Raw genomic sequence first — 21,412 nt, forward strand, 5'->3', positions numbered from 1 at the left:
TAGGTTAATTGGCAACTCTAAATTGTCCATAGGTGTGAGTGTGAATGGATGTGTGATTGAGGATATTCCACCCTGCAACAGACTGGCGACCAGTCCAGGGTATCCCTTGCCTACGCCCAAGTGGCCGGGATAGGCTCCAGCAACCCCGTGACCCCGAAAGGGAATAAACAGTGAAGAAGATGAATGAATGACACACAGAGAGAGCAAATCACTAGCATTATTATTATTTTTTTTGCCTATGTATTACCTTTTTTTTATTGTAACCAGAGATCAGTGGAAAAATAATATCTAACCTATTTATTAATAGATTGTCAGTACATTTTTATTTGTTTCTTATTCTCAAAGTTTTTTGTTAATTTGTTAACTGTATTTTTTTAATAATAGAGATACTGATAGTTTGACAACTTCTGTAGAATTTCATTTTTGAAGCTGAAAGCAGCAGAAATGTTCTGTCCAAACATATTTTTTTAATGTCAAAATGAATACTTTAACATTTCCCCAATCTGCTTCATATTTTCTGAAATCCTTAGCTGTCAAATAGCAATACCATAACATACAAGCTATATTTAACTGGGCAATCCTTACTAGTAACATGAAGCAAATTGTTTGTTAGCTTTAAGGAAAACAAAAACAAAAAACTATAAATCATTTAAAAAAGTAAGAAGCAAAATGAAGCTCGTTGAAAACAGAGATTATTTTATTCTGGGTTGCTGTGCGAGAAAAAAGATGAAAAGGATGAAGAAAAGAGACGGAAGAGATTAATCGTATGTGCTCTGCATGTTGAGGGCCTGATGCTCTAAGCCGACATCCCCCTTCCTGGATCAACTGTAAATATGCAAATCACAGCGTAACAGTAAAAACTGGGTTTGGATGGGTTTTCTTAAAAAGACTGTTCCCCACCTATCACCGTTTGCTGCTTTTTATGACAGCTTTTCTATTTGATTAAGGCAAAGGGGAGCACCAAAACCAATGCAGGGTTTTGATTTATTTTGATCATATTTGGTTTGCCATGTCAGTGTTCTGTCGCTTGTTTTTGGTGGGGGGTTGGATTTGAATCAGAGAGGCCTCAACGTCTCTCTGTGATCCACAAATAGAGCTCTTGCACAAATCTGTGATAGTCTATTTGAAATATTCAGAACCTAGTCAGGCAGGAGTGCACCTGGACATTTTTGCGAAGCTCTTTTTTCTTCTGGGCTTTTACTTTTATCTTTTTTTTTCCTCATACTTATTTTTTTTAAGTCTAGCACTGACAAATTTTGTATTTTTCTATCGCTTTCAATGTCGAATTTTCATGCAGTTACAGATTTTCTCTTCAGTTTTTGTTTATTTTTTTGTAACCGAGGACAGATGAGATGTTGTCATTAAAAAAAAAAAAAAAAAATGCCCTTAAGACTAAATTAGGATCAAAATGCTTTGGAGGTAATTTATATTTATTTATTCTATTTTCTTTGTTTTATTTACTGTGCAGTCAGGATTCTTGCAGTTCAAATATTAAACACAGCCAGTGGGTTGATTTAAATATTTTTTGGTTCTCTCTCATGCAGAGTGTATGTTTGTAGCACCAAACATAAACCTAAGAATATCATGATCCTTTTTATTTTGTATGATGGTGGTGGATTATAAATAAAAAATGTGCTTCGGGATGAACTCTCATAAAAATACAATGCGCAACGCCACAGAGTTTTGCAACAAAAACAATGAAATAATAAAACCGCTGGTGCAAAGTATGGAGGGTTTTAATCTCTTCTTCTGTCCCAGAAAAAAAATATAAACTATAAATGGGTGTGGCATTTACAGCTACCAAAACTCAGTGCCAAGTTGGGACTGATACTGACATATATGGTACTGCTGGTACCGTAAAAAAAAATTGGATTTTGGTGCTGTATTTTAGTGCCTCATTTTGTCAATCACTTTTATTCTTTTGAGTTTTGCTGTATATTATGTCCAATCATCTTACCTTTCCAGCGATTGTGGCTCATATAAGAATGGATGAGGCTGTGAGGGTGGGCGGAGCTTCATTCTAAGTGTCAAAAGCCAAGTGAGCAAAAGTTTGGCTGTACTTCCCATATTCGAACTTAGTGACCGGATGGATAGAAGTGATGTAAAATTAACACATAAATGCTAAAGGAGGGTCGAATTCCAGGCCTCGAAGGCCGGTGTCCAACATTTTTTCCAACCAAGCTGCCATTGAAGCTTCTTATTGGCTAAACACACCTGATCCAGGTAATCAGCAGCAGAAAAGGCGGGGTTTCTGGAAAACTAGCAGGAGGCCTCCCCTCGAGGCCTGGACTTGTACGCCCCTGTAATGAAACAAGCATCTTCGGCACATTCAAGCACTCTCCTTCACCCAGTGATGCTGCTTCATCAAACTTAAAGGTTTTTTGGGGAAAAAAAATCATAGTTCTTCTTCTTTTGAAACACTGGTTTGAGCACCATTTAGGCACTGGAATCGTTTCAAAAATACAAGTTTGGCACTGACACGAGATGAAATCCAAATGGTCAGTTTTACTGGCCCCTTCACTGACTAGAGTTTGGTGTAAGGGCGCCGTATAACAGCATCACCTGTACATGCAACTTCCGTTACTCTTACAAATACTTCAGCATAAATATATCACATAAAGGACAATGGTACGATCTATTTTTAGGACATACCTTGAGGTGGCCGGACGAGTCTCAAGACACACCTGAACCCCCCTGTCTATGACCCTCCACAGGAGGCTCAAAAACCCACAATATTCATATGGGTCAACCCCCATACTAAGGCTGTGACTAAGGCTTTACTGGCAGAATCAGGCAGAGGAGCAGCTAAATATAAAGGCAAAGGCATGGGGACAAGTGAGGAAGGAGCTTGATTGTATCCAGAATGTAAGGAGATTGTGGGGGAGGGAGTCAGAAATGACAGGTTGGAATTTTCAAAGATTCCAATCAATTCGTCCTGCCATTTTACAACAAAGGCTGTGGTCAGAACTGGTTTCTTAGCTGTAGCAGTTTATGACCCAACACTTATGACTCCGTCCCACAAAAATGAGCAATGAACCGTTTCATGTCAGTACAGCAATCGTTGTACATGAATGGAGGGAGCAACATATGATGGGGTCTAAAATCACAAACTCAAGTTTATAAGTGTGTGCTCGATAAGCCTTAAAAAGGGCAAATTGGGATTATGAGGTGAAATGCTATACTCATCTGACAATTCCATGAATCCCCATTATTAAATAATTATTACCCTACTTTTTTCTTTTACCCTGTTATAAACAAAACAGTCAAAGCTGCCCTTTGAGAACAGTAATTGTTGCAGTTACATAAAACTTTGAGCAATAGGGGTATTGCCAGGCCCTTTGGTGCCCTCAGTCCATTCGTAGTGCACAAACAACATGCCCTTGCCTTTAACTATGCAGCGTTTTTTAGTCGTTGCTAGGCCGGCTGGGATTTATACCGAGACTATGACCGGTGGTCATAGTTAGTAATTAGGGTTAAGTGCCTTTTCCTTCAGTGTAAAGCAGTAATATCGAGTTGCTGCTGCCGTGTTTTTCTTTCCCACATACAAACGCAATTAAGAAAAAAATGCACCCTATAGGAAATGTATGGTTTGATATACACTTACTGCTACATATTGCATATTGTAGCAGTAAGTGTATATCAAACCAAGTAAATACAGATGCATATTGTGAAGTAGAACAGAGAAGATACTGTCAAAGAAATCTTCAAAACGGCTCATTATATCTTTGATAAGGGACCTGAACAGGAGTGTTTGAAAATTAAGATGTGTGAATTGTTGCTCCTCCAGTCTTAGAATTCATTACATGAGGTGTGGTCTGCAAATTGGCTTATGATAAACCCTATTTATGTGATTTACTCATGTAGAAAAACATCAGGATTCAATTGGTTCAATGGGATTACGTCTGGTTTGAGTCCATCCATTTGTTGTTGTTCTTTTTATCAAAACGACTGTTTTTCCACTGAATATTTAGTTCTTTAATAATTGAAAATAGCTCAGAAAGCATTGCTGGGTATCCGTGGCAAAGTGCTGAACTGGTTTGATTTAATTCACAAGTCCTCCTTCATGTTAGTAAGAGCTCTATTTAGGCGATCTCGTTTTTTTTTCCACTGCTCCTGATTCACGAATTGAAATTATTTAAAAAAAATGATATTAAAGTCTATTTTACCTAACAGATGTCCTTCATTATCAGAAAATTGCCACAAGAACACGCTAAAAACACCAAAAACACAATTCTCATTAGAATAAGCCATAAAAAATATACAGATATGCAACTTTGGCCTCATGTTTGAATGAAATTGTCTTGTGTTACAAAAATAATGAAGGACATTGATTTAAAGGCACTTGACTTTATCATTGAATAAGCAAAGATTGATGCAACTGAATATATATATATTTTATTTCCATTAGAAAAGTTTAAATCTTCTGTTTGTTTTTTTTGTATGTCACATTTCTGGACTCAAATTTGCAAACATTCAGATATGAATGTTGTAAAAAGAACTCAAGACTAAAACAGGCGTTCAAAATTCTATTTCAATTTTCTTTACCATCTCAGTCAGCTGGCTGACATTTGTCTGTCAGATTTAAATCAAAGCTCAGCCAAAGCTTCTGTCACTTCCAGCTTTACACAGATGTCCATTCAATAAAGCGTCTGACTGGTGTATGCATTCTGATTGGTTCTCATCAACAGTTTCTTGTTCAAGCCTGGATATGTGTCATGTATGTAAAAAGGGTTTTAACTCTTGTGCTATCTGGTGGGGTCATCTGGACCCCACCAGATAGCACAAAGGTTAAAACTCTGGTCTCTTCTAGTGGCCCTAATAAAGTTCCAAAGGGAAGAATATGGGATACGTGTGGGACTTCAATAAAATAAATGTCTGCCAAGCTGATTTTGGCCTTAAAAAGAGGCACCACACTTTCTGTAAGCCGTGTGACCCACTTCAGACCAAAAGCTATAACACTGTTTTTACCACTCAGTGCAGACTTTGCTTTACAGGACACAAATAAGAATAGTTTTACATAGAAAATAGGATTATTTTTTTCTTTTTTAGTGAGTAACTTCATTTTTCATTTTTACTGCGAGCATTACTTGTATGCAATATCATCCTAAGTGCTACATTGATGCAGCTCTATATGATACATGTAAGGTACAATACTATATCTGGTATAATTTACACAGGTTGTGTGCTATAAAAATGGATTAAATCATGTTTTGTTTGTTTTTTAGGACAACGATGTGAGAATTATCATTGGGCAGTTCGATGAGAACCTGGCCTCTAAAGTCTTCTGCTGCGTAAGTCAAGAAAGTCCCTTTGTAACCCTTGTGCTGTCCTAGGCACTTTAACATTGGGAGTTGGGTCATCTAGACCCACTAGACAGTGCACTGAACCTGTTTTCTTCAATGATTTGTGAACCTCACTGGTGTCCATGGATTACATGAAATCCTCTTCACCTTTATCCACCTTTATCATGGTAGGGAGAACATGTCAATGTAAGGGTGGGGTCATTTTGACCCCACAAGATAGCACAAGGGCTAAACAAACCGATCGGCTTTCCTAATCAACTTTCATGTTTTTGCACTCCCAGTTTGTTTTAATCATGATCGTTTAAGGTTAAACGCTATTTGACAAATAATAAGCCTTTTCCTTTCCTATTGTTTTTGCAGGCATATAATCTGAATATGTTTGGTAGTAAGTACCAGTGGATTATTCCGGGGTGGTATCAGGGCAACTGGTGGGAACAAGCCAACAACACCAACTGTACCACGAAAAAGCTTCTCACTGCTATGGAGGGATACATAAGTGTGGACTTTGAGCCGCTCAGCTCTCGGCCAATTAAAGGCATCTCTGGCAGGGTGAGTAACACCAAAAGAAATTAATTTGAAATGGAACCTTCAGGAAGCGAGAGCAAATTGTAAAAAAGGATTTCAGTAAATCCTTTTCGTATTCCAGCCAGGTTACCTGAGTGGAATGTAGAGGTTCTGTATAAGTTTCTATGACAATGACAAATACATATGATGCAACCTTTGTGAAACCAAAGACTCCTGTCTGACTCCAAACACATCACGCAAAGACTACTTTAAAGCATGCAAGGTTGTAAATGATTTTTTGAAACGGGTATGAAACTATCAAGAAAAAGCTGGACTAAAATCTTGGTCACAAACTCCACAATTTTTATTCCAGTTAAAAAAGTTTTTAAAAAAAAATTAACCAGTGACTCCTATTATAGCATTAGACTTTCATAGTATGTATATATTCCAGTCTTTTTTTGTCTTTTTTTAACATTTTGGCTTCTCCCATTAGAGGTCGCCACAGCTTTCATTGATTTGCACAGGTGGTTTGGCAGAGATTGTTACACAGGATGCCCTCCCTGACTTATAGGCAGAAGCATAAAGGGTCCTGCCTAAGGAGCCACACCCATATTTAGCTCATCACGCCTTAGGATAAGTGAGTAGGTTGCAAAGTAAAGAAAATTAGCACTGTTTTTAAAGAAATATATCAAGTTTTGAAGTCTTGTATACTACTTTTTTTTAATGAAGGGGCTTGCTTTTATCAAAAATTAAAACATAAAAGGTATTTTATACATCATGGTTCCATCAAAAGGCTTGAGTTGTTTAAAACCCACTCCAATCATCTTTTGATATAATGTCAAATTGGTCTCAAAAATGCACGCGTTTTTTTCTAGGATAGTGGCTCTGCAGGGCAGCAGCAGTATTTTATTAGAAATTCAACTCCAGGTTGTCGACACTCGGTTCTTAGCAACACCAAACCCCCTCCCCTCCCTGTTGCTAAGGGCTCTCCCGCTAGCTTACAGCCCCTCACACCCCCAACCTAACATTACCGGTGCAACAAAAATGGAGAGCAACGTTGTAGCTATGCAGTCGTACAGTTTTGATCCAAATTCCAGCTCAGACGAGGAAACAAAGACGTAGATTGATTTATTTCTCTACAAGTGGATGCATCAGAATGGAGCAGAGCAGGGAGCTTGTGGCCCAGCCAGCGTACTTTCTACATCACAAATTGTGGGATGTACAAGGATTTGAATGAAGAAATCCTCTGAAGTTCAACTTTGCACTTCATATTCTTTATGCATGTCCGACATTATCAGAAAAATTCTACAAGAACAGGTTAAAAACACCAAAAATACGGTCAGGATGTTGTTCTTCCAAGAGGATCTGTCAAATTTAGTGGGTAAAAAAAATGAATCAGAAATCCCTCTTACAGTTAACAACAAGAAGTAAAGTGTTCATTAAAATAAAGTCTAAGCAATTTATATTTTCTAAGTTTAATCTTTTGTACTTTTGTTTTTTTTTTATCTTTCAGACTCCTAAAGAATACGAGAGAGAATACAGCGGAGAACTTCAGCAGAAAGGGGTGGAGTCAAGCAAGTTTCACGGCTTTGCCTACGATGGGATTTGGGTAATAGCTAAAACTTTGACTCGAGTGAGGGAACTCCTCCGGATAAAACAGCGACAAAACATCTACCACAACTTCACAGTGGACGACCGAGAAGTAGGAAAAATGGTTTTGGATGTCATGAACGAAACAAACTTCTATGGTGTTACGGTGAGTTCTGAAGTATTCTGAGGTGTTTTATCAAATGTGGTTCTTTAAGTGCATTGCGGTCAGATGGTGGGCTTGTGTTAGTTATCCCTAAATTAGACCAACTGTCAGAGCACATGTTTAATCTGATATGTAGGGTGTAGTTCAGATCAGGAATTAAACCACCTATTGCGATACTACCTCCAGCTGTACATTGTTATCACTTTATTACATTTGAGTTTTTTAATTTTGTGAAATCACCAACATCATCAACAAAGATAGGTATTCCGTGTGCCAAAAAATCTTCAAATGGGTTATTTTTAGTGCTGTAAATGACTTAACCCTGTATTGACAGAAAATTTAAAATGGTTTGGAATTGGGATGTTTTTTAAACCCTTTGATGAAATCCACACAGAAAATTTGCATTTTTTTTCTTGAAAGATTTACAACGCATCGATTATGAAACCATGGTGGTTTGGTAAGTTTTTGTTCACAACAATGTTAGTTTAAGATCCATCAAAAATTTACATGCGAGTTCAGGGAAAAAACCCAACCTTTGAGTCTTCAGTTTGATCTAGTCATTTAAAAAAGTAAATAACAACAGATGAGTTAATCTCACCATAAAATTTGGAAAATTGGCCAAACATTTCCCACCACCAACAGTGTTTTTGAGATTTCACGTAAGCAGCCATTTTGAAATAAGCAGAAAAAGGCCTTCTGCTGCCCCTAGTGGATTGATGATGAACTACGGGGCAGAAAACATGAATCCAACCATAGGCAATGGGCTTTTAAGAAAGGTTTTGATCATGCAAATGAGATAGGGGTTTCAGAAATGCTTGCATCAAATATGATATGAATTGCTATATTGGTTAACAAAAAAAAAAACTTTACCATAGTTTATTATTTGTGATGGCATTTTTCAAGTAAAACTAATTCAAATTTTACCAAAATACCTGAACTTTCTTTATTTTTTGAGATGCAGACCAACAACAGGTTTCAAATCCTCCACCAGACATATTTTTTCAATGTAAATTTACCACAGAACATCCCAAAGATTAGAGACAAAAAGACAATTTCAGACCAGTATGAGACCCAGGGTTATGTTTGAGCTGCTAAGGGTGTGCAATAAAAATGTTTAGTTACGCTATCAACTGCAAAGCAAAACTGTTAGATTGAATGCAGACTTTCCCCACTTCCTATACAGATGAAGTGAGCACATTCTGCAAAGGCATGAAGAGACACGAATCACCAATCTGTAAAGCTGGAATCTTGTGGGCAGATGTTACTCTGCTCTGAATGAAGCATATTCCAGACATTTAATGCTTCATACTCACTCTACTGCATTTCAGATCAATCCAATGTGTTTATGCAACAGTCAGTGTAGTGTGCAGTTGTGTTAGTGTGTTAACTTCCTATTGAGTTCTTAAGAAATATCTCCTTTTTCTTTGTAAATGGAAAACAACTCTCAGTTTTTAGCACCACTAGGCATCCAGGGTTTTAGTCAAAAATCTGCACATTTTTGATCACTCATAAATGTGTTCAAATCATCCAAGCTGATATCCATGTTGTTTTGGGCAGGATTTTATTGTTTTTAAGAGTTTTCACATTGCACTGTTGGAAGCTGACCGAACCAGATGGAAATAGTTCACCAGGCTCATTGTTTCAGGCCAGTATTTCCCCAAACAAGCACAAAATACTCGCATCTGCCTTGTTTTTTTTCTTGTTTTTTTGTGGGCCCGTAGAGCCACAATGCTCATGCACAGTTTTTCAACAAGTATACCTCTCAGGCCCTCTCAGGGGTTTCTACATATGAAGTCAGAGAAAACAGAAATCAAATGCAGACCCACATGAAACCCACCTCATCACAACTACTGACCTTCATTTGTAGAGTCGGAGGCCCTTTGTGACTGAAATCCCAGGAGGTGTGTGTCTACTCTTGAATTAAACCAAATCGTCATTCTGGATGATTCACACTTTTACTTCCCCTATAAAGACACTCTAGGTCACCTTTTATTTGAACTGCTCAAAAGATTACGGAAAAAGTAGTAACATTTCAGTGGTTCTCTTTCTTTTTTTACTTGTGTTTTTTTTTATGCTTGCACATATTCATAGTAAATTAAACAAACCAGAATGTATTATCACAATGAAGAAATCTATTTTTTGCACAAGGTAATCTCATTCACAAATATTTTTACGGAAATGAAAAAGCATGTTTATTTTGTAGAACCCAGTGTACAACAGCGGAATTTCAAAAATCTTTGCATAGGAAACTTTACAATCTTTGTTAACACTGCTCTTTTGAGGTTTACTTGAAGTCAGTTCAAAATCTGAACGTAGATCTTATAAATCACCTACATTTGACAAATACTGAGGGGAACTTGTTTGTCTCTTGCCACAAACACCACACAAGTACTTCATTACGAACCCAATGTGTAGAAAATCATGTTTTTGTGGTTTTAACATGTTCTGGAGGTGGGGTTGTGATGATTTAAAGACTAAAATAGTATTTCTGAGTATTAGGTTAGAGGTGTGAGGGGACAGGGGAGAGCTAGCAGGAGAGCTTGCAAACCAATGGATGACAGGAAGTGGTGGTTGTGCAGTGGTAGGGCGGTTGACCCCTTGATTGGAAGATTGCAGGTTCGATTCCCACCTTGCCCGCCCATGTGTCAAAGTGTCCTTGGGCAAGACACTGAACCCCACCTTGCCTCTGGTGGAAGGCTGGTGCCAGTGTTGGGAGCTGCCATCAGTGTCAAAGCACCTTGGGCCTTTGAGGAACGTAGAAAAGTGCTGTATATGCCATTTATCATTTACACCGGCAGTCCTGCCAACTACTCAGAGGATATTTTCTAATGAACTTCTGCTGCTCTGCAGAAACTAAGTCCTAGAAAACTCACAGGTTTTTGATTTTGGCGAAAAATGGCATAATCATAGTTAAAGGACCATTTTTATAATAGTTCCTAAAGATGTTTGGAGTGGGACTTTATTGCTATTTTAAAATCCCATCCCTGAAAGCAGACTTACACAATTCATTTAATTTACAGAGAATATATTTGACTGCAGTGGATTTAGAGTAAAATCAATCCATCTGCAGACATTGGTCTGCAAAAAAATTCTGGCATTAGTATTTATTTGTTTGTTTTTTTAGTATGTGTTCTTTATCATTTTGGATTGACCCGGGTTGAGCTCTTTGTCTTAATGGCTCTCTTTATGTCTGCTGTACATACTCGTGTCTCATGAAAATAAACTGAATCCTATTTGTGGTGGTCTTAGTTGTGCAGCTGAATTGGTGTCAGAGGCAGCTGTAGAAGCAGAAGAGCAATCTTTTCTGGTTCCATAGTATCGATCTGGCTGCTGTTGGAGCCTAAGAGTAAAGAAAGACAAGCATTATCTGGGATGCTTCCAGGATATGGGGAGTGTAGATTTCTGCCAGACTTTCCTTTTAAATGCTGAAGTTTTCTTGGCGTCTGCATGGAAAGAAGTTTAATAATTTTTAGTAGTTGTTGTAGAAGTACAGTCATGCTTTGTTGTGTTGGTATCAGTGTCCGTGAAGCATGAATGTGAGTGCCTGAGGCATCTTTCCTTTTTCGCTTTATATTTGTGTGTGCATCAGAGCCGGTTTAGCTCGTGCTGGTTTGTGGCGCCTTCTGTCCGTGAAACCAGGGTTCAACTCCGGGCTGCTCCCTGTTCCCTTCTCTACTTCTGTGCCGGTCCCAAGCCCGGTTGCTTTGAGAGGGTTGCGTCAGGAAGGCCATCCGGCGTAAAACATTGCCAAGTTTACCGTGCGACTCGTTCGCTGTGGCGACCCCTGATGGGAAAAGCCGAAAGGGAAACAACAACATTTGTGTGTGCATCACGTAGCCGCAGTCTGACTTCTACTCTCTTTCTCAGCCCCTATATGCTTGCAGGGCTGACTCTATTAAGACATTTTAATACAATTTAATTAATACAGCAAAACCCCCATTCTTTGTGTACAACCCTTTACCAAACCTTTATTTAACCCCCTCAACAGTGAGCCAGCTTAAGCCAATGTGGGCAAATACAGGTGGGGTCACCACAGAATCTGCAGACCAACCCATTCGGTGGCCCACATTTTCTGCCCACTTTTTAACCATATGGGGTCCACTTGGCCTTGTAAACCTCGTAATTATTTAGATTATTTTTTGGTTTCTGGATGTACTTTGTACTTATTTTTTGTTCTTGTTCCAATGTATTCAAATGAGTTACCCCAAATATACTATGAAAGTTAGACATTATTTAGTTATTCAGTGGCAAGCACACAAAAATTATTAGGACTGTACAAAATGTGTGATAGAATACGGTAACCTTTGGTATTGATCCAGTTGTCTCCGTGAAAAGAGACATGAGGAAAAGAGGATCAGTTCAGCCATAATGAACTGTGGCAGCAGAATATTTGCCAATTTTTGCTGCTTCCAGGGTGATATAAATGAATGAATGATTGAATCAATCAATCGATCAATCAATTGATCGGCAAATACATTACTGTGATGAAAGTGGATGAATTTTGATTGTGGGCTGTCACTGACTTTTGCAAAGTTACAGTAACCAAATTAGATATTAAAAATAAAAATAAAAAACAACTCAGACGTTTAAACTCTTGTTAAACACAAATCCAAAATGTTTTTTTTAAAACAATTTCCAAATTATTGTGCCAATTATTTTAAATCTTCTTTATTAACATAGGTGAGAAAAAACAGTGATGTATAAAACAAGCAAATTTATTTTTGGTGAAAGAAGCGGATCCATCTGTTAAACATCCAAGCACAGATGATGTTGAATATATAAAGAGCACAAGCACGGACCGGCATGCAATCACACCCAGTAACATCAAAAATGCCACACAAAGACTGGGATTCAAACAGATGGGTGGGTTCCAGTTCTGACACATCAAAGCGTTCCGTCTTTTTAAAGAAAAATTGGCTCTCCAGCACCCCCACTATTCCCCTTCAGCTATCATTTAATCAGTCTGTGCAAACTATATCTATCTGTATCCATCTGCGTGTCTATCTATCCCCTGTTTTGTTGTACAGCAGCTAACATGTGAACCTAGTTAAATGCATAATTAAGATGCTCTGTAAGCAGATGGCAAGCTAAATGATTTGAGAACTCCTGGTACATGACACAGTGGAGAGAAAAAAAAAGTCTACAGAATGAGAACAGGAATAATGAAGAAGGTAAATACAATAGCAATGGCAAATATGAGCTGACGCCACCACAACGGTGCCTTTTTTTTCCATAAATATTTGGCAGAAACCTCCAGATAATTTTACTCCAATAAATAAGATATAGTTTTATTGTCTTTGTCTTTATAGAAGTGTTGCTTGTCCTGTGGTGATTCCCAACCCCGTTCAGGCTACAAACCAGTTTAATGTCAGACAATATTTCCATGGCCGTACGATGCGGCATATTTTGATCTAGTGCCCACTTCAGCCTGTACCAGGCTGAAAAGGTCATCTGATTTTTACTTTTTTTTACTTCTAGTTTCCCGTGCTATCCTAGGCACTTTACACACGCACAAACATACATTCTATAATTGTCCCATGTTGAATAGATAAAAAAAAAGATAAAAACCTTTGGACATTTTTTGTGGAACTCAAATGGGAAAAATCATACATCCTTATATTGAACAAACACATACATACAAACATGTATGTTCATATGTGGGTAACCCTTGTGCTATCCTAGGCACTTTACCATTGGGACTTGGGTCATCTAGACCCACTAGACAGTGCTCTGAACCTTTTTTCTTCAATGATTTGTGATCTTCACTGGTGTCCATGGATTACATGAAATCTTTCCACCTTTATCCACCTTTGTCATGGTAGGGAGAACACGTCAATGTAAGGGTGGGGTCATCTAAGATAGCACAAGGGTTAAAGGGCCTATACCATGCACAATCTTTTTTTTTTTAGCTTTTAAGTTTATTATAATGTTCATTCCTCACAAAAAGAAACCCCCAAGTGGTATTTTGATCTGTTCTATCATTTCTGAGTATTCCTATTGAAACCTGCGCTCTGAGCACCAGTTCTCACATTGTGGCGTAGAAAAGTGAAGAACAGCCCCTTCCAGGAAGAGTATGTGCTGCCGGCACCGTCCCCAGACTGTTTTCTGTAAAAAAGAACTTTTCTAAATATTTTTGTTTATTGTTAACTTTGCTAGATTGGGGGTTTCGACTGAGTGGTCAACACTAAATTAAGAAAGCAGCGGATGGATTTCCAACTGGTGACCAATTGACTTGACATGCGTCTATAATGAGTGGGGAGAATCTAGTAGTCTTTCAAAATAAGGCGTGTGTGTCCTTTAAAAGACGATGATGAGTAATCAAAGTATTGTTCACATCCATTGCCGTGCTTTTGAATGATTTATCGCGTGAGTTTGTGGTTATTTTTATGGCATAATTATGATTTAATGGAAACAGTGTGATTGCAAAATAGTGTTTTTTTTTAATTTGTAGAATTTCGCCAATGTTTTGCATATATGTGAAATTAAAACGCAGCCACTTGTCCAGTAGTCACCTAAATATCTGAACACTTGACACACCTTTTACTGTAAAAAGGGTTACAGGGATGGTCAAATTCTTTCAGCGAATGTTTCCTCATCTATTTTGATTATGAGCATTATAGAAGAGATGGATGCAGGCTCCAGTGTCCTACGCAGTTTCTGCCCTGATGGGTGGATATGAGTTGTCTGCAGTCAGAAAAGGGGCAAATCTGTACAGTGCACAGAGATGCCCCGCTTAAAATTCAAGGTCATAGGCCACCTTGTGAACCAGTGGAGTGAAAAGCCTCATGCACACTTTTTCTATGGGCATGCTGCAGGCAACAGGTTGTAGCGAGGCCTATGGGTTCACCAGATGGTCTAAGATCTTGATCGTTCCTGGAACCACCTACACGCCCCATGCAAATTTGCCCATTTTTCACCCGCAGATGACCCATATCCACCCGTTAAGGCCGTTGTGTCTAACGCTTGAAGCATTGATTGTTACTATTTGAATTTCAAGCCTCACTTGTGTCTTCATCTCTTGATGAAAAAAGTGAAATTGCCTGAACTGTTTTTAATGGCTAATATGTCTTGATTTGGATCAATTGCAAGCGTGCAAACACAGTTGAACCTGGCAGTCTTCCAAGGCCGATGCTGTTCCTGGGATATTAGCAAATGAATTGGCTCAAAGGTAATCTAGTTTACCTCTATAAACAGATCAATTTTATAAAGTTCTAATCGGATGAAAGACACTGTGCAGAAACTGAGACTTGCCCTTTTCCTGTCAGCACCCTCATGTCAGAGAAATACGGCGCACGAGGCATATCATCTTTGATCCTGTGTACAATAAATGAATTGAATAAGACATGTTGATCTACAGATATAAATCTGTAAATGTATACTTTCAGGATGAAAAAAAATAATTGTGTGTCTTTCCTTGTGTTTGTTTTTTTCCAGGGTCAAGTCATGTTCCGTAATGGGGAAAGGATGGGGACAATAAAATTCAACCAATTTCAAGGTAATTTGTGAGCACTTTCACTCCACGGTTTGTAAATTCATTTAAAATGTTTATTCATTTAAAAAGGGGGATATACAAATTTACACCCTAGTTACCCGAAGATTCATAACCTCTTTTTGTAATAGTAAAACCTGTCCAACAAAAAAGGCCTTCAGCTCTCATCTGTTTGCTCAGTTGTTGGAAAGAACAAGTTAGAGAAAAAATATATATATATTAATAAAATACAATGTTTGTAGACCTTATTTTCTAATCTGAGCTACTCTGATTCATTTGAGATTTTACTTGAGAGATCAAAAGGAGAAGAGCTTACAACAAGCTGAACAACAGTTCTGCTTTAGTCCTGACTGCCCTGACGAGCAGATACGGGTTGTCTACAGTCGAAAAATGGGTAAACCTCTACAAGACACACAGGTGAACCGCAAAAAATATCATTGCTCAGTGAACCTTTAGGGCGCAGGCACGTAATACAGAGTTTTCGTTTTTCAACTCCCCCCAAATCCTGCGCTCTGTGCCCTGGAAGCTCATTGGTCTGGAAATGAGGACATTAGACAATCAGAGTGTAGTTTGTGTGGGCGTCCTTACGTATCACATGCGCAGCCTGTGCATGTGCCGTCCACGTGTGGTCAGTATGGAGCCAGTACGCACACCTTACTAATGCCACGGCCACAAATACAACTGCCACCACATGATGGGGAGCCACCTGCAAAATCTTCAAGATTTCATGCCGCCGCCTGATTTTTTAGGAAAATCGTTGGCGTGGTCATGATTGTAGACGGCGGCCGGCCACTGGACAGTGTGTAAAAGTGTGACTGCCGCCTCTGATTACAAGTGCTGTTGCGCGGCCACCTGTTAAATTTGTTGAAAAACTTGCAATTGAGTCGCAGCACTGGCATTATGGGATATGTCACCTTGGCATAACAATGTGAATGTAAAGTAAGGACACTGTGCGACAGCATCACGTGGACTTTATAAGTGCGTTCAGCCTATTTCTGCCATACAAATATTTCACTTTACATTGATCATACGCACGCCAATAGTATGTACCATTTTCATGACGTTCCTTGAGGTGAACATATGAGCCTACAATTTCTGACAACTTGTTAAACAAAACCCTTAACATGTAGACTTTAACAAGCATGGAAAATAAGGCAATGATCATGTCAAGGGATACAAATTCTGACTACATTTCCTTCACATCACTGAAATGGTTACATGTTGAAGCTTTGCTGTTTGAAATCTTCGGATCAAATAAGGAGAGAAGGGAAAGGTTGCAATGTCTTTGTCATGTAATCACAGATGGTGATGATGTCCATTGTGATGGCTGCCAGAGACTAGAATCCACTGGTCCTGTGGGAGTGATAATGGAAGAGATTTGCTCATGCAACTCACCCTCCCAAGAACAAAAAGACAAATCAGGTTGTGCCCAATGCTAAAAAAAAATTCCAGAAGTCTCTTCCCCTTATATCCAACTCTCTAAACTCTAAACAAGCCATTGTTACCTGCAAATGTTGGTTTTTGTTTGACAAGGTCACAATACCCCTAAATTTACACCAGAGAGGCAGATTGTTGTCTCTCAATGAATAAAAAAAAAAATTCTTAAATAGCTGCGTTTGAAGCAAAGCTCCATAGAGTGTGATGTTGACTTGGAGTTTGCAGCAGTCTGTGTGCTTTGAAGTCTTTAGTCACTTCAGAGTGGTAGGTTAATGGTTGAATTTTGGTCAGGCCCTACTAAAGCCTACCAAACCCAGAAGTTGAGTCCTTTGACCCAGGAAGTGAATCTGAAAAAGGTAAGACACAAGTCAGCAAAACATACTAAAATACATAAACATAACACACCCAAACAAACCACCCAAAAGAATAAAGGAGTTAACAAAGTGTATGTCAGTGTGTGTCATCATTATCAGGGAACTTGCCCAGATGTTACAATGGTTGAATGTGTGCACCCACCTGAGCATATGATGTGTATGTGTGTGTATGTTTGAGTTCCTGTGTGGAGTTTCAGTCCGGGGAAACTGCCACAACGTTACTTGCTGTCGATTAAATATCTAAAACTCTGGTGTTAAAAGGGTTAACATAGGGAAAGCACAAAAAAATAAATACTTCTGTGTTTGAATCTTACAAAGCACTTCCAGTGCTGGAGGTTGTTGGTAATGGTAATGCGTAGACTTATACAGGACCTTACTACCTTCTCTGAACTAACTCCTTGAAGGCCCAAAGTGCTGTGCAGTCACTGTCCCTTTCACCCATGCACACACACATTCACACACTGAAGGCCGCTCCGCTGCGTAACAATGGCACCAGCCATGTGGGGTGCAGTGTTCTACCGAAGAACACTTGAGCACATGGGGAAACTGAACCTGCAGTCTTGTTTCTATGAGGATTCCATTCTCATTTTACAGATCAAAGAATATTCTATAAATGTATACTTTGCAAAAGCATCGATAAATTCCCAGAAAGGGGAAAAAAAAGATTGAAAAGATTTTCCATGTAAAAGAAGGAATGAGTGTAAAGCTATTGTATGTTCACACGGGCCTCAGCAACACGCATTCAAGCGGCCACTTTCAAAGAAATGTCTATGTAAACGCGCATACGTGCAGATTTTGGGCTTCTGTGTTTGGAACTCACTACACAAGTTATTAAGTCCATATTCGGGCAAAAACGCGCAGCCATGGACACACTTTGAAAGCTAAAGACTACATTTCATTCTGTGGATTCATCTCTATGGTCATAGTGCTTTTATGTCTACATTTATACGTTCTTGTTTTTACAGAGGGTCGGGAGGTGAAGGTGGGCGAGTACAATGCAATTGCTGATGTGCTGGACCTCATCAACAATGCCATCAAGTTCCAGGGTAAGAAAACTCTGATTACATCCATTTTCTAATTGTTGTAGGGGGGGGGGGGGGTAGAAATGTTCCAACACTTGTTTAGATGTTGTGCATTTTATTGGAGCTGCAAAATCACAGTCAGTCACCATTAAGATAAAAAAAAGCAAATATTTAGTTATTTTTTCTCCGTTTTTCTTGATCATCACTAAAGTTAAAAAAAAAAGCTTCATGGAAGAAAATTGAAACTAACCACCAGATTGTAGCTTATTTTGTGTCATATACATTGTTTTCACTATTAGAGAAAGGAGGACAAAAAGACAGGATTGCTGCTGTTGCATTTTGGTGATTTAATCAGATCAAAGCTGGATGCTGCAGCAGTAAACCGCTGTGTACTTAAACACTGCATCACGGTCGCACAATCAGTTGACTGACAGTTGTCCTGCTGTGACAAACAGCCTGCTTTCCAACTCTAGTTTGTGCATTCTCAAACTGCTCGAATCACTTCAGTCACAACCTCACAAGACGGCATGATGGGGGGACGGGGGGTTTATACCCCTCTATTTTTCAATACTGTAGTTCATGCAGCACAGATAAAACCAAAACAGATGACTGATAAAAAATATACTTTCAGTGGCTGTGCGTCAGCAGGTTAAACAGATGTTTGCCAGTTGATTTGTTGAGGGTTCCTATCCTATGTTTTTATTCTCATGTTGCCACCACTAGTAAGAAAACTGCAAGGCACTTTAGAAGAAAGTCTGCTCAATGTTTTATATAAACTTATTCACATCCAGCTTGTTCATGTCAGACGAGGTGTGTATTATCAGAAATTAACAATTAACAAACAATGTGGAAGCCTGAACGTGAAGTCCTTTCATTTCTGATAATACACAACTCAAAGGGCATCATCCCTTACATACCATGGTCACTTATAAAAGTATTCAATCAAATTTTACTACTTTAATTTTATTTTTTATTAGGTTTAAGTCACTTTTTCACAAAAAGCGGGCTATTTGATACATGGTAAGACCCCACGCCGAATTCGCACTGCAATGGTGAAGAAAAGTGGTTTGCTAAACACGATAAATTAAACAAAGCATCAGTTGCTACGGTTACCAGCTAGCTTTTAGGCCAACGCAGTCATAAAGAACATTTGTGCTACGTAACCAGATTTTCTTTTTTAGGTGTGCATTATTACTGGGGATTATCCATTTTTAATCCACACCTACCAGCCAATCAGAATCGAGTATTCACCCAGACCATGGTATAATAAATAATAATGTAATTCTAACCTGCTTTTGAGTTCATTGTCTACACAGAAGTCCATCATTAAAATTTTTTGCCATGAACATAGTTACTTTGCTTTATTTTACAGGTCAGTTTAGTCTTTCAAAGTGAAATCTTCAGTCAATTCAATTCATTTCAATGAGGATTGTGCTGTCATTTGTTGTTGTTTTCTGTTAGTTTATTTTCAAGAATGTTTTGTTTTACAGGTCTATTGCATCACACTAGGTTCAAGTATTTTAAATTAATTAGTCTTAAAGTATTTACACATCTGGTTTTCAGTTCATCTGTTTTGTCATCCTTTTTGTTTTTTTCCTTGTTTCAAAGTTTTTCCATGTTTAAGTTCTTGTATAATAATTGTACATTTCTGCCTCCAATCTTAGTCTTCTGCATTTTGGTGTTTTTTTCAGTTGACAAAGTATTGGGTTTATGAGTAACTAAAACATGTTAGTGATCCTTTGCTATATTGCAGCTACATTAGAACTTGTCAATCAATCAATGAGTTCAGTTTTCAAATCTATGTAAATCTCCTTGAAAATTTTTGTTTCATTCTATGATACTGGAATTATTTTTCTATGAAGGTTTACACTTTGAGAGTTGAAAAAAGAGAGATAAGTGATAAATGAGGCGAAACTACAATTTGTTTAAGAAGTCTTTATACCAAATGACTTCCAACAAATTTCCAAGTTTTGAGTTTTTAGATGTGTGTAGACCTTCTTTAAGTTCACAGATTCACTTTCTCCATTTAAAGTACTTCAACTCCAACACACACATTCACACTGACTACAAGGACTCTTAACTTTGGGTTGCACTTTCTCAGCTGAATTATTCACCAATCCATTTTTCAACTTCAGTTTCTGTCCCGTATTTCTTATTACCATTACTGTTAAACAAACAGTCTCAAAGAAAAAGAAGCTTAGTTCCGTGTCCCTTGACAGCGTGGGGATCGGTACAAACCGATACTATTGTCACTAGTTGGGAAATTAGTGAGAAAAAAGTACAATTTAAGAAAGCCCTGACCAATGACTGAACCACTGCCAGCAGAAATATTCCGCTATCGAAACGCCGGACCAATACATTGATTTTGAAAAACTAAATAAAAATAATCAGAGAGGAATAGAGTGATACAGTTCAAATGTTCAGCAAGTAGTTGGTTTGGCAGCAAGTTACAGAAATTCTTTTTTTTTTTTAACTTTTATAACAGATTCTTCCTTCTTTTTTTTTTAATGCTCTGTCTTGTAGGTGTGGAGCCTCCAAAGGATCGCACCATAGTGCGTCCACAACGGCGGCACATAAATGTGCCACTCTACAGCATCCTGTCCACCATCACCATTCTGGGCATGCTCATGGCTGGAGCCTTTCTCTTCTTCAACATCAAAAACCGAAACCACAGGTTAGCACAGGAAAGGGGTTACATTCAAAGAAGGACATACCTAACGAATGAACAGTGCAGGGAGGAAGAGACTCATCAGCTGTTAAAGTCCCACTTCCATCGTCTTTTGATGTGTTTTTAAAGCGTTCCCAGTGGTCTTTTTATGATGATCAGGCTGTTTTTAGCCAACATTTTAAAAATCTGTGTTGTTTTCTAGGACACAGTTTCTGTAGAGCGGCAAGAGTTGATTAGAAATTTGCCTCTGAGTTGGCGCATAGCAGCCCCACCCCCCTTCCCCTTCCCCTCACTGGGAGCTTGTGACTTCACACCTCCAACACAGCACTACGAGGGAACAATAGTGTTGAGCAAAATGGAAGCTATCCAGCTGTACAGTTTAGATCCAGATTCCAGCTCAGACGAGGAAAACAAAGACGTGCATGGATCTATTTCTCTACAAGTGGATGCATCACAACGGAATGGAGCAGGGAGCTTGTGGCACACCTGGCATACTTTCTAAATCACAAATCTTTTTCAAACAGCATTGTTGCGTCTGCTCTGGATGTACAAGGATTTGAAAAAAGAAATACTCTGAGGTGCATTTTTATACTTATTATTGAATGGATTTAGCCGGACAGTCTGGAGTCAGATGGGGGAACTTCCGGTTCCGGTTGAGGACTCTTGGTTCTGGACATTGATGTCTGCAGCTAGGTTCTCTTGAGCTCGGATGAGGAAAGCAAAGACATATATAGATCTAGTGATCTATAAGTGGTTTTCTAAGAATGGAGCAGAGCAGGGAGCTTCTAGTCCCTCCAGCGTATTTTCTACTTCACAAATACGATCTTTTTCAAACAGCAGTTTTTGTCTGCTCCATTTTCCC

The 21,412-nt window shown here is 38.6% G+C and overlaps 1 protein-coding gene across 1 annotated transcript in view; it reads left to right on the forward strand.

Moving 5' to 3' along the window:
- Nucleotides 1-21,412, forward strand: part of gabbr2 (gamma-aminobutyric acid type B receptor subunit 2) — a 207,594-nt gene that overhangs the window by 110,796 nt on the left and 75,386 nt on the right. Inside the window, exons 5-10 of the mRNA XM_023959777.1 lie at nucleotides 5,226-5,291; nucleotides 5,664-5,852; nucleotides 7,321-7,563; nucleotides 14,995-15,055; nucleotides 17,826-17,906; nucleotides 20,406-20,556. Coding sequence (XP_023815545.1) covers nucleotides 5,226-5,291; nucleotides 5,664-5,852; nucleotides 7,321-7,563; nucleotides 14,995-15,055; nucleotides 17,826-17,906; nucleotides 20,406-20,556 — 791 coding nt within the window. The remainder of the gene's footprint in view (nucleotides 1-5,225; nucleotides 5,292-5,663; nucleotides 5,853-7,320; nucleotides 7,564-14,994; nucleotides 15,056-17,825; nucleotides 17,907-20,405; nucleotides 20,557-21,412) is intronic.

Source organism: Oryzias latipes, chromosome 11, assembly GCF_002234675.1.
Source record: "Oryzias latipes chromosome 11, ASM223467v1".
Classification (NCBI taxonomy): Eukaryota; Metazoa; Chordata; class Actinopteri; order Beloniformes; family Adrianichthyidae; genus Oryzias; species Oryzias latipes.